Source organism: Sphaeramia orbicularis, chromosome 8, assembly GCF_902148855.1.
Source record: "Sphaeramia orbicularis chromosome 8, fSphaOr1.1, whole genome shotgun sequence".
In the NCBI taxonomy this organism is placed as follows: domain Eukaryota; kingdom Metazoa; phylum Chordata; class Actinopteri; order Kurtiformes; family Apogonidae; genus Sphaeramia; species Sphaeramia orbicularis.
Window position 1 is genome coordinate 32527741 of NC_043964.1, and position 19242 is coordinate 32546982.

Consider the following 19242-nt stretch of genomic DNA (forward strand, 5'->3'; position numbering starts at 1 on the left):
GCGGGGGTACCAGAGCATATCAGGTTAAATTCACAGAAGTGATAATGAAGCATAAATAAATAAGACCATGTGATGAATTCAGTCTTTATGTACAGTATGTCTCACAATGTGTTATAACAGTAATATATGAAAAAAGTTAAGTATTCTCTAATGTGCATGCCTTTTATTTTGTTTTTAACCCATAAAGACCCAGTGCTACTTTTATGACTGTTCCCAAATTCTCTATCCTTACTGATTTATCATTATTTTGTATTTTTAAGTATAAATCAGGTATTTTCCTATATTTAAAGTAATGATCATAGATGTTCATAAAAGCTCGGATTAAAGTCGAGGGGAAATTATATCAAAAACAGAGAAAACTAAAGAAAACGTGATTTCTTTTTTTTTTAATCTCTCATTAACTGAACATAAACTCAGTGTCTTCATCCACTGCCATTGATCCAACTCCATGGGTTTTACTGGTGAATCAATGTTGTAGAAGATGACGGTGTTTCCATGTTCATTACAGAGCCTCTGAATGTCCAAATGGGTCATATCTGATGACCATGAAAGGATGACAAACTGTATTTTACACCAATTATTTACATGTATTGATAGGATTAATGAATCAGAAGACAATTAAACATTTTACATCAGTCGATGATTTTGGTCTCCAGTGGCTGTTTGGGTCTTTATGGGTTAAGGTTTAGCTACTTACTCACAAGGCACATTTAAAAACACTAAATAAAACACTAAATGAATCATCATCTGTCCTGTGTCCATATATTCATCCAGTATATTTATTTATTTATTTATTTTTTCAATAAATCTGTCATCACTTGTTTATCGTGAAGACAGGAAATTAAAGACATGTGATACATTTTCTAACACAAGTAACAAGTCAGAACTGCTATGAAAGTCAACATGTGATTGCTGAAATTAGTCTCTGCAGCAGTTAAGTCACAAAGATGATAATGATGCTTCTGGTTAATTACAGGCCTGTTCTCTAAAAAGTACAAGACAGGAGCTTTAGATGGGTAAGGATGTGTTTCTAAGAACCTCAGATAAAATAATGTTCCATGTCTTGAACATTCACTCTAACAGTGAATATAGTGTTTATGTGCAATAGTGGAACAAAATGAATCAAACCGTGACCAATTTCACTCCTTCAGAGACACGTAATGTAAACTCTGAAGCTTTCATGTTGTCTTGTTCAGGTTTGTTTGTATTTTAACACTGACTGTGCGTCTTCATGCGTTCAAATTCTGTTAAAGAACTCAGGAGATGAGGAAGTATCATCCTTCAGGAACATCACTCATTAGAATAAACCTTTTTTCTTTAAACTCAGACGGAATTGTACCACTAATGAGGATGTTGGATATGTAAAATAAATTGCCCACTTTGTACAGAATTTGCTTTTCTTTTATTCATCCGCACACACAAATTGACACGGCACTGTACCAGATGGCTAAGTAACCTCTTCAAAGACTAGACCTGAACCATCAGACTTTAACTTAATAGATGACGCACATCTTAACCCTTAGAATCCACCTTCATGCATTCTGGTATTAAAGTAAGTACCTTGTGTTATGTTGTATGTCATTTTAATACTGTTTCCTGTTTTATAGTCCTCTCTCTTCTTGTTTCATCTCCTGTCTTTGTGTTTTTTCCCTCATAGAAATAAAAGACAGATAGGAAAACGTTCTCTTGTGAGATATGGCTTAGTCTGAATCAGAGGCGATTTCTCATAGACTGCAAGGGAGGCCCAGCTTCCCCTAAAATTACTCAAATTAAATGGTTAAATATGTACAGTTGTGTTGACGTTTCATTGACTACAAATGTGTTAGAACACGTTCATCTCAAAGACGAGTTCGTTCAGAATCAGCTTTATCACAAATCAACAGACTCGATGTTGTTCACTTCTCATACATTCCCGTTGCGCTGTTTTCGCATACGATCTCTGCTCAGTGCATTTGCCCGTAGATGCTCGGTGTCCATGCACTTCAATGGGACTGAGTGGAACAGTTTTTTTTCATTGCCTCAAAACTGGACGATAATTGGATAAATGCCACGATGTTATCCCGCCCCCGGACGCTCGGCGTCTCTGGGGGTGAATGGAGCTGTGGGCGGAGCTCGGCTGGGCTGGATGCCAGGCTTCCACGTGCTGATTGGAGGATCGGTCGACAGGCTGAATCCCGTTTGATTGACAGCTATTTTGAGACATACTCGGCTTCACTTGACACAGTTCAGTTTAATACCGTCGCACATTCTGCTGTGAAATCGAGAGAGAAACCACTATGAAATTACTTGTTCATTTCTTGCACTGTAAATAAAACACACTCATTGTACTTCCTTGTTTCAATTTAACATAATTTCAGCGTTTTCTTGTTTACTTGGTACGATAAGGTCACTGACCATTTTCTTAAAAAGGAACGGAGGGCCGAATTTATGTTTAAATAACTTGACATTTTTTGTATGTAAGCCGACAATGAGCTTCCCCTTACTGAAAGACGAGCAGCCGCCACTGGACTGAACACTATCACATTGTATGAACCCAGGAACCTTAGAAGTCTCACATGTGCTGTATAAAAGCAGTGCCGTGATGGGAAAAACAAGATTCATTTTCCACCACAAATGAATGCACGCTCTGTATTATTCTCTGGTATTAGAATACATGTATGACCGTGTGGAGGGACATCTATTATGCACACTGAAAAAAGAGCAGTAAGCAAATCACACAAATTCATTATTTTTCAAGGCAAACAGGATGAAATGTATGGATGGAGTCAAATTCAAGTCTAGTCAAATAATGACTTAAGAGACAAAAAAAAAAAAAAAAAAAAAACTCAAGGTAGAAATCACAACAAAAAGAATGTGCAGAACAATATGTAGGGTGAATTTGTGGAATGGTTTTGAGGAAGAATTGAAAGGATGTATGAATATTAATCACTGAAGAACATGCAAACTCACACAATGCCTGAACCCACTGCACTGCTGGATTCATTGCACTTTAGAATTACACTTTATTTTTTATTAAAGTTATTTATTTTATTATATTATTCTTTTTGCTTTGCTATGCCAGCTTGAAGGACACTTGAATCACTGTCTTGTTGTTTTATTGTACAATGACAATAACGTATTGAATTGAACTGAACCCACTACCTTCCTACTGGGGGATGATAGCACCTATGGGGACCTGACTTAACTATACCTGTCTTTGGGGGGTCAAACACAGAACCTTCTACTACAGGGGTGTCAAACTCATTTTAGTTCATTTCCACATACAGCCTAATATGATTTAAAGTGGGCCAGACCAGTAAAATAATATAAATAATAGGATAAGAATTTTTGAGTGAAAAAAGTAAATTCCATAATGAAAATGTTTACATCTACGAATTGTACTTGAACATAGCATGAACAAATATGAACAACCTGAAAATTTGTTAGTAAAATAAGTGCAATGTTAACAATATTACGTCTCAGTTTATCATTTATACACGTGAATCACAACTTAGAGATCACAGTGGAACTACAATACACAAAACATTAAATAACAGGGAGAATATTATTAAAATTCCACATACTTCTCTTAAGACATTTCAGATATTCACATTTTTTGTAAAAGGATAGTCTGTAAATGTAAACATTTGTGTAGTTTTACTTCTTTTTTACACTGAAACAAAGAGACAAATTTACAGTTTTCAGTATTTATAGGTTATTCTGATAGTATTTTACTGGTCTGATCCACTTTAGACTGAATTGATCTAAAACAATTCGAACATTCTCGATTGTTATTATCTTCAGTGTAAATTTTGCATTTCACAAATTCATCCCTGGGGCCGGATTGAACCCTTTGGCGGGCCGGATTTGGCCCCCGGGCCGCATATTTGACACCTGTGTTCTAGTGACACATATCTGTCATATCTATCTGTAATCATAAGATAAAATAGTAACCATACAACTGTTGTTTGATTCGAAGAAAAGTAAGCTGTTCATAGCTGATTTTCCTTCCTTTCTTTGTTTACTAGATACAGTGGTGGAAAAAATTATTAGACCACCCTTGTTTTCTTCAATTTCTTGTTCATTTTAATGCCTGGTACAACTAAAGGTACATTTGTTTGGACAAATATAATGATAACAACAAAAAAGTTCATAAGAGTTTAATTTCAGAGCTGATATCTATCCATTTTCCATGTTTTCTTGTTAATAACCAAAATCACTTCAGTTCTTATATCAATATCTATGGCATTGTACTACCAAAAACCGTGCTTTTAGGCATTCCATGTTTTCTTTTCTGTCTGTTTTAGTCACATGATACACACAGGAGGTAGTACTTGACTGCATAACCATTGTTTTTGATGACTTTTGATGGTCTTATAATTTTTTCCGCAACTGTGTAATAGAAGCAGTTCTTTCATTTGACATTGAGCAAAATGGAACAACAACAACGTGACCACAAACACTGAAGCACCCCTACACCAACAGGTTGTCAGTAAACATACTCCATATGAGGGTTTAGGGAAAAAAAAAAAAAAAAAAAAAGATTAAAATAGAAAGGGAAAACAGTTTGTGGAAAAAGGTTAAAGGTAGTAGTTAACCCATAAAGACCCAAACAACCACTGACCACCAAAAGCCACCTGTTGATCCTCTAATCCTATCAATACATGTAAATAATTAGTGTAAAATACAGTTTGTCATCTTTTCATGGTCATCAGATATGACCCATTTGGACGTTCAGAGGCTCCACAGTGAACATGGAAACACTGTCATCTTCTACAACATTGATTCACCAGTAAAACCCATGGAGTTGGATCAATGACAGTGAATGGAGACACTTGTTTTATGTTTGGTTATTGACATATTTTGCTGAAAAAAATAACTTTTTCTTCAGTTTTCTCTGTTTCTGATTTATTAACCTTAGAATTTACTCAGAACTTTAATAAACATCAACATGATCAACAGATTAAACATAGGAAATAGCTGATTTACACTGGAAAAACATTAGATACAGACGATAATATTATAATAAGTGGTGATAAATCCCTTAAGAAAGGTTAAATATAGAGAAAATTTAATTTGGGAACTGCCACCAAGGTAGCACTGGGTCTTTATGGGTTAAAGAGTAGATGAGGGTTGATACTTAAAGCAGAGCAGGTAAAGTGTTCGTTTTATACACTGAGCTTGAACCCTTTGCTTTTTGACTGCCAGTATTTTTAATGATATTTGATCAAATAGATTTATTTTATACAGGAGGACCTTTTATCATACAGGGTGGGGAAGCAAAATTTACAATGAACATTTAGTTGTTTCTTCTCAGCAGGCACTACATCAATTGTTTTGAAACCAAACATATATTGATGTCATAATCATACCTAACACTATTATCCATACCTTTTCAGAAACTTTTGCCCATATGAGTAATCAGGAAAGCAAACGTCAAAGAGTGTGTGATTTGCTGAATGCACTCGTCACACCAAAGGAGATTTCAAAAATAGTTGGAGTGTCCATAAAGACTGTTTATAATGGAAAGAAGAGAATGACTATGAGCAAAACTATTACCAGAAAGTCTGAAAGATACTATTAAAGAAGAATGGGAGAAGTTGTCACCCGAATATTTGAGGAACACTTGCACAAGTTTCAGGAAGCGTGTGAAGGCAGTTATTGAGAAAGGAGGACACATAGAATAAAAATATTTTCTATTATGTAAATTTTCTTGTGGCAAATAAATTCTCATGACTTTCAATAAACTAATTGGTCATACACTGTCTTTCAATCCCTGCTTCAAAATATTGTAAATTTTGCTTCCCCACCTTGTACAGTATGTATTCATTGCATTTGCAGTATTATGGGAGAACATTTAAAATCTTTAACCTTAAATGATAGAAACAAAAAGAATCATAATAGAATAGAATAATGTATCCGGCACCAATTACAAAGAAATAGAACTAAAGAAGTAAAAGATTCATCATGTGGGGCTGGAATTTAGATGAGAAAGACACAAAATAGAATTTGAATCACGCTGAAAGGATAAAGAAATGTTTTCAGCTGTATTTTTTTTTTCTTTCTCTTGTTACACCGTAAGTCTTCTACACATATATATTTTTTTAAATTCAAAAACACCTCTTGTACTTGTGTTTTGAGAGAATTACATTTATTATAGAAGTAACAGCAAGATCATAAACAATGTAAAGGACAACTATAGATCACTGACGTAGGAATAAGAAAAACACACAAAACCCCACCACCAACAACAACAATGAATAAAAAGTTACTGTGGAAAATTACTACGCTCATAGTTGCAGATGAAATGAAGTGACATATCAGATACTACAATGATCCTCTGACCTGCCATGGGAATAAGGATACATATTAGAGGTAGACCGATATATATTGATTTTTTTCAATATTTTTTTTTGAAAGCTAATATTTGATCTGTAGTAAAAATGTTATGATATTTGATCAGGCACCTCTGTGGGCAGCACTTGAAGTACAGTGTTTAAAGAGTAATATGTGTACATGTATTAGTAATTTCATTTATATTGCTGCATAAAAATATTAATTATCTGAGTATTTTAACTCTTTCATGCAGAGTGGTCACTCCAGTGGACAACTGTTCAAAGGTGTTCTCTTGTATATTTATGGATTTTATTGTTTTAGTTCCATATCAGCCAACACAGTGGACGCTTATGCATCATCCCATCCACTGCAATTCATACCATTACTGTAACTTTGCTGTTCTAGATAAACCTGATCTGCAGCGACATGTTTGAGTGTAAAAAAAAGCTAATTGTTATCAGATTGTAATTAACAATTTAGTTTAGATTTTTTTTTTTTTTTAAACAAAAAGTTTTTTTTTTTAGTTTTTGTTTTGCAAATTATCTCCATGCAGGTATGTTAAAACGTCATAATTTTCACACAGTAAATCAGTAAATACTTGTTTCTTTGCTTCTAAAATTAAACACTTGAGTTTTTAACTGTAAATAGATCAATAAAAAAATCACATTCTTTTTTTTTCCATGCCTAAAGAGGAATGACAACATTCAGGAAAAAAATCTTGATTAAGGTTCTCATAAATCATGCATGAAAAGGTTAACTGTGTTTGACGGTCAATGTGCTTAGAAAAAAAAAAAAAAAAAAAAAAAAAAAAAAAAAAAAAAATCGGCCTTAAATATCAGCCTCAAAAATTGGCTGTAGATATCGACAATCGGCTGACCGAATTTTTAAATATCTGCATTGGCCTTAGAAAAACCCATATCGGTCGACCTCCAATACTCATTTGCTGCTTTTACAGTAAAACTACTTTACCTTCATTAGAGATGAAAAGTCAGGAAATAACTAGTTGGTTTGTGGTGAGACACGTTAACATTCAAAGTACAAAGCTGCCACTTCTGTTTACACTGAACTATGATAAAGTGCTTCAGTCTCAAACAATATCTTGCCCTAATAACAATGAATCACAGTGGCAATAAACATCATCATGTTATGGATGTACATAAAACAGCTTTGTGTAATGCAGGCACATCTCAGCTGCTTTTTAGGGTGTGTAGAAGCCAATAATGTAATAACGGCTGATAATGTAATAACGACCGATAATGTAAGAAATTTGCTATTTTTAAAATGTAATAAGCTACTAACGTAATAACTGGCCAATAACGAAATAAAAGTCCTGAACCGATAACGTAATAGCTTTTGGCCAATAACGTTATAACTTATTAGGTTGTTGGCTCAGTTATTACATTTGCAAAGAATTTTTTTTACCAGGCCAATAACGTAATAACCAGCCAATAAGTTATAACGTTATTGGCCAAAAGTTATTATGTTATTGGTTCAGGACTTTTATTACGTTATTGGCCAGATATTACGTTATTAGCTTATTACATTTTAAAATTAGCAAATTTATTACGTTATCGGCCGTTATTACGTTATTAGCTTCTACAGGGTGAACACATAAAACAGACTCAGTTATTTCTTACCTACTTCTGACACGACTAATCCCCTTGTCTTAAAGGTCCATCTAATGAGGTCATTTTCATTCATTTTGAGACAGTTCATCTTTGGTGTAAATTACAAATCAAAAGGGACGATTGTTTATTTCAGAAATATAACAAAAGAATGATAAAGATAATAGTTGACTTTACTATTTCAAGACATTTTCACAGCTTTGTAACAAAATGTCACAAATATGAAACGAGCAAGCCAAAGGAAATATATCGTTGCTGTAGGGCGGAAACCTCGTAAGTCCATTTTTGGTTATTTTTTTGTTGTCATATGATATATCCTCCTGAGACCCAGGAAAGTAAAAGTTTTGGCTTTTTTCATTGAATAATTCTCTTGATTTAAAACAGCATACTGCAACAGTTTTTTCAGATACATTCATCATTATTATTATTTTTATTGAAGGTCCTTTACAGTGGACAGAGTGTTTTTTTTGTAAATTTTGTTTTATTTTTTTCTAACTTTTGTCCCCTACAGAAGTCAAAAATGCACTAATGGGTCTCAGGAGGATATAACAATTCTACTGGTCAGTCTTTCACAATTTTTAGAAATAGTTTACCAATAAAACGGCTTGTGACTACATCTCTTAACCCCATTACACATTACTCCATATACATTGTTTTTCCAGTTTCCTTAAAAATAACTGTGTTGGACATAAGAGGTTTCCACCAAACAGCGACTATATGTTACAGTACAAGCAGCAAAAACTGAATACTGTGAATTCTCATACATAATCTGCCACGAAAATGGCATAGTTTACAATAGTGGACATACAAAAAAGGATCCTGTCCTGAAAATGTCTGCTAAAATTAATATTTGGTTGTAATGCGCTATATTCAAACAATAAAGTCTACAATTCTTCAACAATAAACTCATTGAATAATTCATATTTCTGGAGAGGTGTTCATTTCTGTGCTGTTAAACAACTCTACTGTCAGTCCAACACTTGTGGCACAGATCCCTTTAATTCTCTGAAATATCAATTAATGAAAATAAGATACAATTGTAGGAAATGTCTTAAGCTTGGTTTACAGCAACCTCTATCAGTGACAAATGAAAACAAACCAAAAACAGAAAAACAGATATATTTTATATAAATATGGTAAAATATAAAAACAATTTAAGTCTGAATAACCTGGTTGTTTTAGTTGAGGAGGTTTATCCTAGTTGAGCATTAATTGAATTTAAAGATTTTAATATTTTGTACAGTGTAACCAATCTGGAAACATCGCAAACATAAAATAAAATAATAAAAAAACAAAACAAAACAGAATATCATTTGGTTGAGGGTATACTTCTGCTAAAGCGTTGTGTTAGGAGAAGTGGAAAGAAATTCCATGATGTGCCCTTTTTCTGGATCTACTCCTTGGTTCCACACTCAAGTTGAATGAAAATCAGTGCAGTAGTTTTTGTGTGATCCTGCAGACAGGGAACTAACCGGGGACAACTTGGATGAAAACATAACCTCCTTGACAGAGGTAATAAAAATGCAAAAGTCTGCACTGAATGCTTTATCACTCCTTAGTTCCTCTGATTCTTCACAGAAATGGTTTCCAAAATGACAATCAGCAATATAGATGGTAAATATGAAAAAAAAAAAAAAAAAAAGTCCTGGGATACTTTGTCCAAGTCCTATACGACACCAGCTTGGAAACTTAAAGCACTGATGATTTTAATGTCTCACTTTCAAGAACCTCCATCTGGACACGCTGCTGGAAAACACAGAAACAGGAATTAATGAGAAACAGTGTCAGTGATGATGTGTGATCGTGAGTGTTGATTTCATTTTTAGTCAAATGATGATGGTTGCAACCTGAGGGACAATACTGTCAAAATAGCCATTACATTCAACATTAAAATTCATTGAGCTTTATGACTCTATTTTTTAGTTTCTAATAAAAAAAAAAAAAAAAAAAAAAAAAAAAAAAAAATCAATCAGTATTTACAGTGGCAAGAAAAAGTATGTGAATTGGTCATAAATTGGCCATAAAAATGTGATCTGATGTGTATCAAATACCAAACACACAATTATAATATTTGATGTTTGTATTGACTACAGCTATTAAACACTCACTGTGCTTCTGAAAAAAACGTGAACCCATAAGCCACAGGTGTCAAACATGCGGCCCGGGGGCCAAAACCGGCCAGCCAAAGGTTCCAATCCGGCCCACAAGATAAATTTGCAAAGTGCAAATTAGGGCATCAAACTCAAAAATAATATTATAATGACAACACCATTTTTTTTCTCTTTGATTTAGTGCAAAAAACATGAAATTATGAAAATGTTGACATTAACAAACAATCCTTTAACAATAAAATGTGAATATCCTGAACAAATATGAACAACCTGAAATTTCTCAAGAAAATTAAGTGCAATTTTAACAATATTCTGCCTGTTACTAAAAAAATTGTGCATTTGTAGATCGGATCTATAGTGCATATGTATAAATGGTAAGTTGAGGCACAATATTGATAAAATTGTACATATATTTCTTAACAAATTTCATTTTTTTTCAGGTTATTCACATCCTTTTTGTTTGGATAGTTTGTAAACATAAATACTGGCATAATTGAATGTCATTTTTTGCACTTAAACAATTTGGAGTTGTCATCATTTATTGGCTATCATGCTATTATCTTACTGGTCCGGCCCACTTCAGATTAAATAGGGCTGAATGTGGCCACCGGAAGAAAATGAGTTTGACACCCCTGCCTTAAGCGAATGACTCCAAAAAGAGATCATTGGAGTCAGGAGTCAGAAAACCTCAAGTCGAATTAAAAAAGTCTATTCCGAGCCAGGTAAGGAACTTCTCTGAGTTACAAAAAACACTCAAACCTGTTGAATTTTCTTTTGCTCATTGCTGCCAGAGGAGGTTCAACCAATCCATCCACTTTTTTTCCAGCAGCACTGTCAGTGTTTAATAGTTGAGTTCAGTAAAGATATGAAATATTACAACTGTTTGCATGGTATTAGGTTAAGGCTTTATCGAGCGAGTGACTGTTTTTGGTAGTTTCCGCATAAATTACAAGACAGTTCCAGTGAGGACAGTGAAGCAACAATCTGTGATTTATTTATGTATTTATTTTTGGATGTTATGTTTTAGGTAAGTTATAATTAGTGCTGTCAAATGATTAACATTTTAAATCCAATTAATCACAGGGTTGCTATGGATTAATTTCGATTAATAACAATTAAATATCATTCATTTTTAATCTATATTAATTGCGTTTAATTTTGATTGAGCAAACAGTGTCAAGAAAGAAGGGAATATATGTGCACATAACGTGTTTATTAAACACCCTCAGCAGTTTGTACAAAACAACTTGAAACAACTGTTCTGTCTTGGGGTTTTTTTTGTACTCAAATTTCCGATCCAGAGGGCCAACCCTTTATCGGTCAAGTGACTATTTTTGGCAATTTCCGCATGCATTATAAGACAGTGACAGCAACTGTTCCAGTGAGGACAGTGAGGAAATAATCTCAGGTCCAATGTGGTCTACAGGGTCTGTAAGGTCCATGTCTGCATGAACAGTGAGTGTACCTGCTTTGTTAGGTACCATGAAGTAATGGTACTAATGTAAGGAATGATGTTCAAAGGGAGAATGTGGATGTGGACAGGGGTCTGGATCAGCACTAATGTTGGTCTAATGTTCTAAAATACATGTTTCTTTCACCTTACATGTGTTTTTCTTGTGTTTCGTTATGTATACTTCTTCTATTTATTATTTTTTTGCCACCTATGGGTGAGGAACCAAATATGGTAACTTCATTAACCTTGATTTTCTACATAACAATAAACAATTTAGAAAAAATTCACGAAAGTAAAGTCTTGTTATGTCCAATATCACACTAAGCTTGAAAGTTTGTATTTCAGTGTATTTCTATGAGTGAACTATAAAGGGTTAAAACCAGTTTTTGTTTATAGTTAGAGTGACTCAGATGCAGATCAGATCACATTTATGACATTTCATATAGAAAAGTAGGAAATTTCCAATGATTTATACTTTTTCTTGTCACAGGTTTTAGAGTAGAATTAATCTCTTCTTCTTTTAAAAGGTAGATTTTTTTTTTTTCTTTTTGGCAGGACAAGTTTTATTCACAAACCTATGTTACTTCTGTGACCAGGGTAAGGTTTGGGGTTTAAATATACAGATCTGGGTTTTTCTAATTAAATAATAAATCCCTATTCATGCAGTCTTCGATGTAATCTCCACCAGAAAAATCCAAATCTTACCAAGATAATTTTCACTTGTTCCATTGGCAGATTTTTTTTTTTTTTGCTTAATTCAAGTATTTTTATTTATTTATTTATTTTTTTGCTTAATTTATGCAAAAAAAAAAAAAAAAAAATCCATTCATTGGCAGATTTTTTTTTGTTGTTGCTTAATTCAAGATTTTTTTTTTTTTTGCAAAAAAAAAAAATTAAGCAAAAAAAATCTTCCATTGGCAGATTTTTTTTTTTTTTTGCTTAATTCAAGAGTTTCTTTCTTTTTTTTTTTTTTGCGTAATTTAAGCAAAAAAAAAAAAAAAAAAAATTCTTCCATTGGCAATTTTTTAATTTTTTTTGCTTAATTCAAGATTATTATTTTTTACTTGATTTAAGCAAAAAAAAAAAATCTTGAATTAAGCAAAAAACAAACAAATAAATAAATAAATAATAAACAAATCTGCCAATGGAACAAGTGAAAATTATCTTGTAAGATTTCTTGAAATAAGATTTTCAAGATCTATTGTCAAAAAATAAGTTCATATATCTCAGTGAAAAGTTACTCTCTAGGTGATTATGTCTTATTTTAAGTGTGATGTGATATTTTGACTAGAAATCAGAAAAATACACTTTGCAAGATTTAAAATTTTTCCACTGTGTCATTGTATCATACCTGGATGCTCTGCATTTTCCCATTCTGTGCGTGGCTTCTGGGTGAGGAATTAGGAACGTTGCTTTCTTTTGTCCTGTCCTGGGCTGTTATCTGCGTAGTGTTGACAGCATTGGCTTTGATTAAGCAGAGCACTTTCTGGAAGCTCTGTTTAAAGTTTTCTGACAGGAAGCCGTACAGGAAGGGATTGGCGCAAGAGTTGACGTAGGTGAGGATGACCAAGAAGAAGTAGATCGCAGTGGTGACATTATTCTCAGGGATGATGTGAACCAGGTTTACAATGTTCATAGTGAAGAAGGGCAGCCAACACAACACAAACACCAGCACGATGATCACCACCATGCGTGTCACCTTACGCTCTGACTTGCGGCGCTTTGTCAGTCCAGCCCGCACACCCGCTGACCTCACCTGGAATACAGACAGTTTTGTGAAATAATTACACCAGGACTCAAACTAAAAAAAAAGAAATCACTTGATCTTAACCCACAGAGACCCAAACAGCTACCAGTGACACAAACCATCTAAGATATAAACTGTTTAATACCTGTTGCTCCACTAATCTTATCAATACATGTAAATAATTGATGTTAATGGAGTTTGTCATCTTTTCATGGTCGTTAGATATGACCCATTTGGACGTTCAGTTACCGTGGAAACACAGTCATCTTCTACAACATTAATTCACCAGTAAAACCCATGGAGTTGGATCAATGACAGTGGATGGACACACTTGTTTTTATATTCAGCTAATGAGAGATTTTGCTGAAAAAGTCCCTTTTTTCTTCAGTTTTCTCTGTTTCTGACAAAATAACCCTCAACTTTAGTTTTTATGAGCATCTACATAATCAGTGAATTAAATATAGAAAAATAAATGATTTACACTGAAAAAACTCAAAATAAAGAGGATAATATTACAATAAATGGTGATGAATCACTTAAGAAAGGTTACATATAGAGAGAAATTAATTTGAGAACTGACACAAAACTAACACTGGGTCTTTATGGGTTAATCTGTATTGAGTACACTGTAAAAAATGACTGTAGCATTAACACCAAAAAGTTGTAAAATTGCAACATAAAAAAACTGTAAGTGACAATACAATGCAAACTTGTTTATTTGAAAAGATTTTTGTGTTAACGAGTGAACCAAATATAGCTGTAGTTTTTACAGGAAGAGTATGTGAACAAAACCAGATTTGTATGTAGAAATTATGTATTTCTATTGTTTTTAGGAAATAAAACTGTACATTGAAAAACAATGTGGTGCCGTTTAAATTGTAAGACCGTAATGTTGAAATAACGGCTTATTTGCTTTTTTTTTTTTTTTAAATAAAAAAGTTATAAAGAAGTAATCATGTAACAATTTAACATTTTAAATTTGTAAATTAATGGGTTGGCAGAGTTGATAGAGGGACTCGTCCAGTATCTAAAGGGTTGGTGGTTCGAATCCTGGCTCTGACTGTCCATCTGTCAAAGTGTCCATGGAAGACACTGAACCTTAAATTGACCTGGTGGCTTTGGACACCATGAAGGTGTAGAAAATGTGCTAAATAAGTGCAGTCCATTTACCAGTTAAATCCAGTGTTAAATCTACATGTTTAAAATATTAAATCTACATGTTTAAAATGTTAAATATACATGTTTAAAATGTGAAATCTGCATGTTTAAAATGTGAAATCTACATGTTTAAAATGTGAAATCTACATGTTACTCCGTAAATATGTTTACAGTTGGATGTGTTTTTTACAGTGTTGTTCTGGAAACCACAGCTGCCAGTTTTTTTTCGTAAGACAACAGGATTTTTTTTACAGTGTACTTTTTTTTTTTTTTTTTTAGCTTTGATGAAAAGAAATGCAGGGAAATGTGAATCTCCTTGTTTTTACATTCAGTTAGCAAAGTCTTTGGTGAAAAAGTCACTTTTTCTTCATTTTTGCTATGAACTTTGAATTTACTCTGAGTTTTCATGAACATCTACATGATCTGTGAACTAAATATAGGGAAATACATGATTTACATCAAAAACTGCCAAATACAGAGAATAATATTATATAAAAAATAGGGATAAATCAGATTAAGAAAGGTAGAAATAGAAAAAAATCCATTTGGGAACGGCCACAAAAGTAGCACTGGGTCTTTATGGGTTAAAAGCTTTCTCATTGCTTTTCCGTTACCTTGATGACCAGCAGCAGGTAGCAGAGGCAAATGACCACCACAGGACCAAAGAATCCCAGGATGGATGTGTAGAGGATGAAGACGGTGGACCATAAAGTGCTCGGTTCAGGCCACGTCATGTTGCAGCTTTGAAATTCCTCCTGTATTTTAGAGTAGATGGTGGCCGGCAGTGCAATGAGAAAGGACACCACCCATATCATGCCGTTAATGATCTTGGCCACTTGAGGTTTCCGCCACTTGGCACTCTTCATTGGATGAACTACAGCCAGGTAGCGATCAATGCTCATCACCGTCAGACAAAAGGTGGACGAAAACTGGCTCATGGTATCAGCAGTCATGTACATTTTGCAGAGGAACTCCCCATACGGCCAGTAGGAGAGAACATTATGCGTACCCAAGAAGGGGATCCCCAGGATGTAGAGTTCATCAGCCAAGGCCAAATTAAGGATGTACAAGTTAGTCACTGTCTTCATCTTGGCGTAACGGACCACCACATAAATAACCAGCGTGTTACCCAGAAGGCCCACAATGAACACAATGACGAAGATGACGGCCGTGACCACCGTGGTGATGCTCACAGGTACCTCGGGCACTTTGGAGGTGAAGTTTGGGCTGTGGCTGCTCATGGTGTTTGGCCACGGAGAAGACATCCCCTCTTCTATGGGTACCGCTGTTAAGTTGAATCCATCCATCTTCAACCAGTGAGATCTGTTTGGATGATAACTGGAAGGAACTGAGGAGAGAGAGAGAGAGAGAGAGAGAGAGAGAGAGAGAGAGAGAGAGAGAGAGAGAGAGAGAGAGAGAGAGAGAGAGAGAGAGAGAGAGAGAGAGAGAGAGAGAGAGAGAGAGAGAGAGAGAGAGAGAGAGAGAGAGAGAGAGAGAGAGAGAGAGAGAGAGAGAGAGAGAGAGAGAGAGAGAGAGATACTTTATTAATCCAGAGGGAAATTCAAGTATTCAGCAGCTTTGTATATACACTGTAAAAAAATCCTGTTGTTTTTACAGAAAAAAACTGGCAACTATGGTTTCCAGAACAATACTGTAAAAAACACATCCAACTGTAAACATATTGACAGAGTAACATGTAGATTTAACATTTTAAACATGTACATTTAAATGGTAAATGGACTGCACTTATTTAACACATTTTCTCCACCTTTATGGTGTCCAAAGCACTTTCCAAATCCACCAGGTCCAACTGGGAGCAATTTAGGGTTCAGTGTCTTTCACGGACACTTTGACATATGGACAGTCAGAACCAGGATTCGAACCACCAACCCTTTGGTTATTGGACGAGCCGCTCTACCAACTCTACCAACCCATTAATGTACAAGTTTAAAATGTTAAATGTTTACTTTTTTTTATAACTTTTTTATATATATATGAAAAAGCAAATACGCTGTTATTTCAACATTATGGTCTCGCAATTTAAACGGCACCACATTGTTTTTCAATTTACAGTTTTATTTTCTAAAAACAATAGAAATACATAATTTCTACATCCAAATCTGGTTTTGTTCACATACTCTTCCTGTAAAAACTACAGCTATATTTGATTCAATCGTTAACACAAAAATCTTTTCAAATAAACAGCTTTGCATTGTATTGTCACTTACAGTTTTTTTATGTTGCAATTTTACAACTTTTTGGTGTTAATGCTACAGTCATTTTTTACAGTGTAGCACAAGAAGACAGAAAACAGACAGAACAAAAACAGGCAGGTTAGTAACCAGGTTGACATTAAGGTGAGTATGTACTCTAAAAAAACTTGCTTAAAAAACTCCCTTACAATACTGTAAACAAAAGAGTTCTAAATTAAAAATCTACACATATTTACACATTTCAGGGCACAGTAATTTAAAGTTAAACAGTGATTTAAAGTGAGGTAAGGTGATTTGACAGGTGGGTGTGTTCAAACTACATAAGGACAGACACATATATGTAATTATTATGTGAATGCATTATTTAATTAATTTATAAGAGAACATGCTAAGTCTTAAGTTTTTTTTTTTTTTTTTTTTTTTTTTTAAGATGCTGGGAATTTCTGCTTCAGATCATTTTTGAGTACTGTTGTGAGTTCACCACAACAGGGGTGCCTTCTGGGAAATGTGTTCTCAGTTTCCAGAGAATGAGGGACATTTTTCACTGAACTGTTTTGGGAAGTGACTGATATGAGTAAAGGTAGAGCAAGCTTTTTCATTGTCTTGGATTTGATCATTATGAAATGAGTGAAAAAAACTAAAACAAAACACGATTGAAATACTTTTATTACAATAAAAATAATATCTTGTACATCTTTACTACATTTCTATCTACTGAGTTTTATGGTAATGGTTATAAAATTGTGTTTCTATCACTACAAGTAATTTTATCATTTATTATTTTCCATTATGATGGTCAAATTTAAATTTTCGAGTCAAATATCAAATCTACCATATTTGTTATATTTATGTCATTTGTGCACATTTAAGATTTTTAGAATAACTGAGTTAAAATAGAAGATAATTGTTTTTATTTTAAGTTGATGGAAGAGCACATTCACATTGCTCTCCATCAGCTAACATGTGTCTTTATTTAGAAAACTGATTTAAAGATTTTTATGTAACTTTTATAGATTTTAAAAAGAAATTAACTGTCCCGTAAGCGCATGCGCATCAATCTTTAGAAATTTCACTAGGAAAAAAAAAAAAAAAAAAAAAAATTAGAATACCTCAACCTGCTGCTATATCTGTTTTTCTTCATGTTTCAGTAGTGTTTATCTCTAACCTGGAGTGGGAGCAGTGTCTTTTGTTCTTCCCACAGTCTAATGCTGTTACTAATGTGCGAAGAGCCTGGAGCCTCCCTGCAGACTACAGACGCACATGATGGCTTATGGATGACCTAAAATAATATCAACATCATAATTGCCATTAGTCAGACGTTGCAACCTGAGGCATTAGAAACGTGTTGCACAAATAAATGGTATGACGTGAAGGTGCACTGAACCGCGGTCCTAAACACGGCAGTGACGCGCAGCCCGCAGCGAAATGTTGAGAAAACAAACATCTGAAGCCCCTGTTCCCTCCAGGCTGCACGGCCCTGACATTTTTGTCCACCAAGCAATAATAGCTAATAGCCCAGAGTCATAAAGGCATTTTAAGGTGAACTTTTGTCTTCATAAGTCAGACTTAAATAGCTAAAGAAACCTGTGGATTAAAAAAAATCATCCAAATGCGCGTAAAATATGTGTCGAATTAGCTCTTTACGCGCGCATATTTCTTTAAAAATCAAAATAAGATAAAAAAAAAAAGATAATAATAAAATGTGCTCACTTGTTCACAATAACGTTTATTTATTTTTTTTTTTAAATGCAGTTGCTATGTACCTGTTGGTTCACGTGCGCCTCATCCTCTTATCCAGATGCGTAATGCGTAATTCTTGGAGCGTTTTGGAGACCTGCCATTCCACTCTGGATAAAACCACACACGGTCACCTTTTTTCACGCTTTTCTGCTTCAGTAAGAGACCAACTCATGCTTGACTTTTCATCTCGAGGTATTCTCCACCTTGATTTTGATGTTAAATGTCCTCATCGGAGCCACAAAATAGGTTTGTTTCATGATTCTAAAAGAAATCCCGTGAATGAGAAAACGCGTTTCCAAGTCAGTCACAGGGTCAAGCAGCGCCTCGACCAACTCAGAGTATTTATGTGTGGAGGACGTCACCCCGCCTTTGGATGTCAAAGTCCCACCCATGGGTGGTTGTAATCACCTCACAGCTATAGGACCAGAAAACCCACCAGCTCTTTTTCTCTTCCTTTCCTTCACAGTATAGGGTTATCCTTCCAGTCAATTAGAAAGGAAGACCAACTTTTCCTCTTCTCTGTGTGAGAAAGAGAGAGAAAATGGGACAATGCCCAGATTCAGCCCTGGGAATAAATCACCTTGATGGTGGCTTGGGGCACCTGAGACCAAAAAAAAGGGTGAAATGGAAAACTGGTACACTCTCAAAAACAGAGGTACCAGCTTGTAGTTAAAAGGGTACAAATGCTTGTCGCCGGGGGTGGACTTTTTTGAGAGACATTTCTGTACCCTTTCGAAATGGTCCATTTTTGTACCTTAAGTACTTTACATAGAAAGAAAACTCTCATATAGTTTATAATGCCATGATGTTTAAAGTTTGAACTGGTGGCCTAATTGAGAAAAAAAAAAATGGCATAGGCAAGCTACGACATCAAGACATG

General features: G+C 34.4%; 1 protein-coding gene across 4 annotated transcripts; it reads right to left on the reverse strand.

The window, feature by feature from the left end:
- Nucleotides 1–8297: 8297 nt before the first annotated feature.
- LOC115424957 (somatostatin receptor type 5-like) lies at nucleotides 8298–18873 on the reverse strand. Of its 4 annotated transcripts, XM_030142381.1 has the most exons (5): nucleotides 18386–18698; nucleotides 17788–17901; nucleotides 15024–15757; nucleotides 12856–13260; nucleotides 8298–9686 (listed from the first exon to the last, which is right to left on the reverse strand). In XM_030142381.1, the coding sequence occupies exons 3-5, from the start codon at nucleotides 15714–15716 to the stop codon at nucleotides 9630–9632; spliced, it is 1155 nt and encodes a 384-aa protein (XP_029998241.1). In that variant the 5' UTR covers nucleotides 15717–15757; nucleotides 17788–17901; nucleotides 18386–18698; the 3' UTR covers nucleotides 8298–9629. The 4 variants fall into 4 exon arrangements, with proteins under 4 accessions (XP_029998241.1, XP_029998243.1, XP_029998242.1 ...); XM_030142383.1 differs by lacking the exon at nucleotides 17788–17901 and having other exon boundaries at nucleotides 8298–9683; nucleotides 18386–18873; XM_030142382.1 differs by lacking the exon at nucleotides 17788–17901 and having other exon boundaries at nucleotides 15024–15753.
- Between the last annotated feature and the right edge of the window lie 369 nt (nucleotides 18874–19242).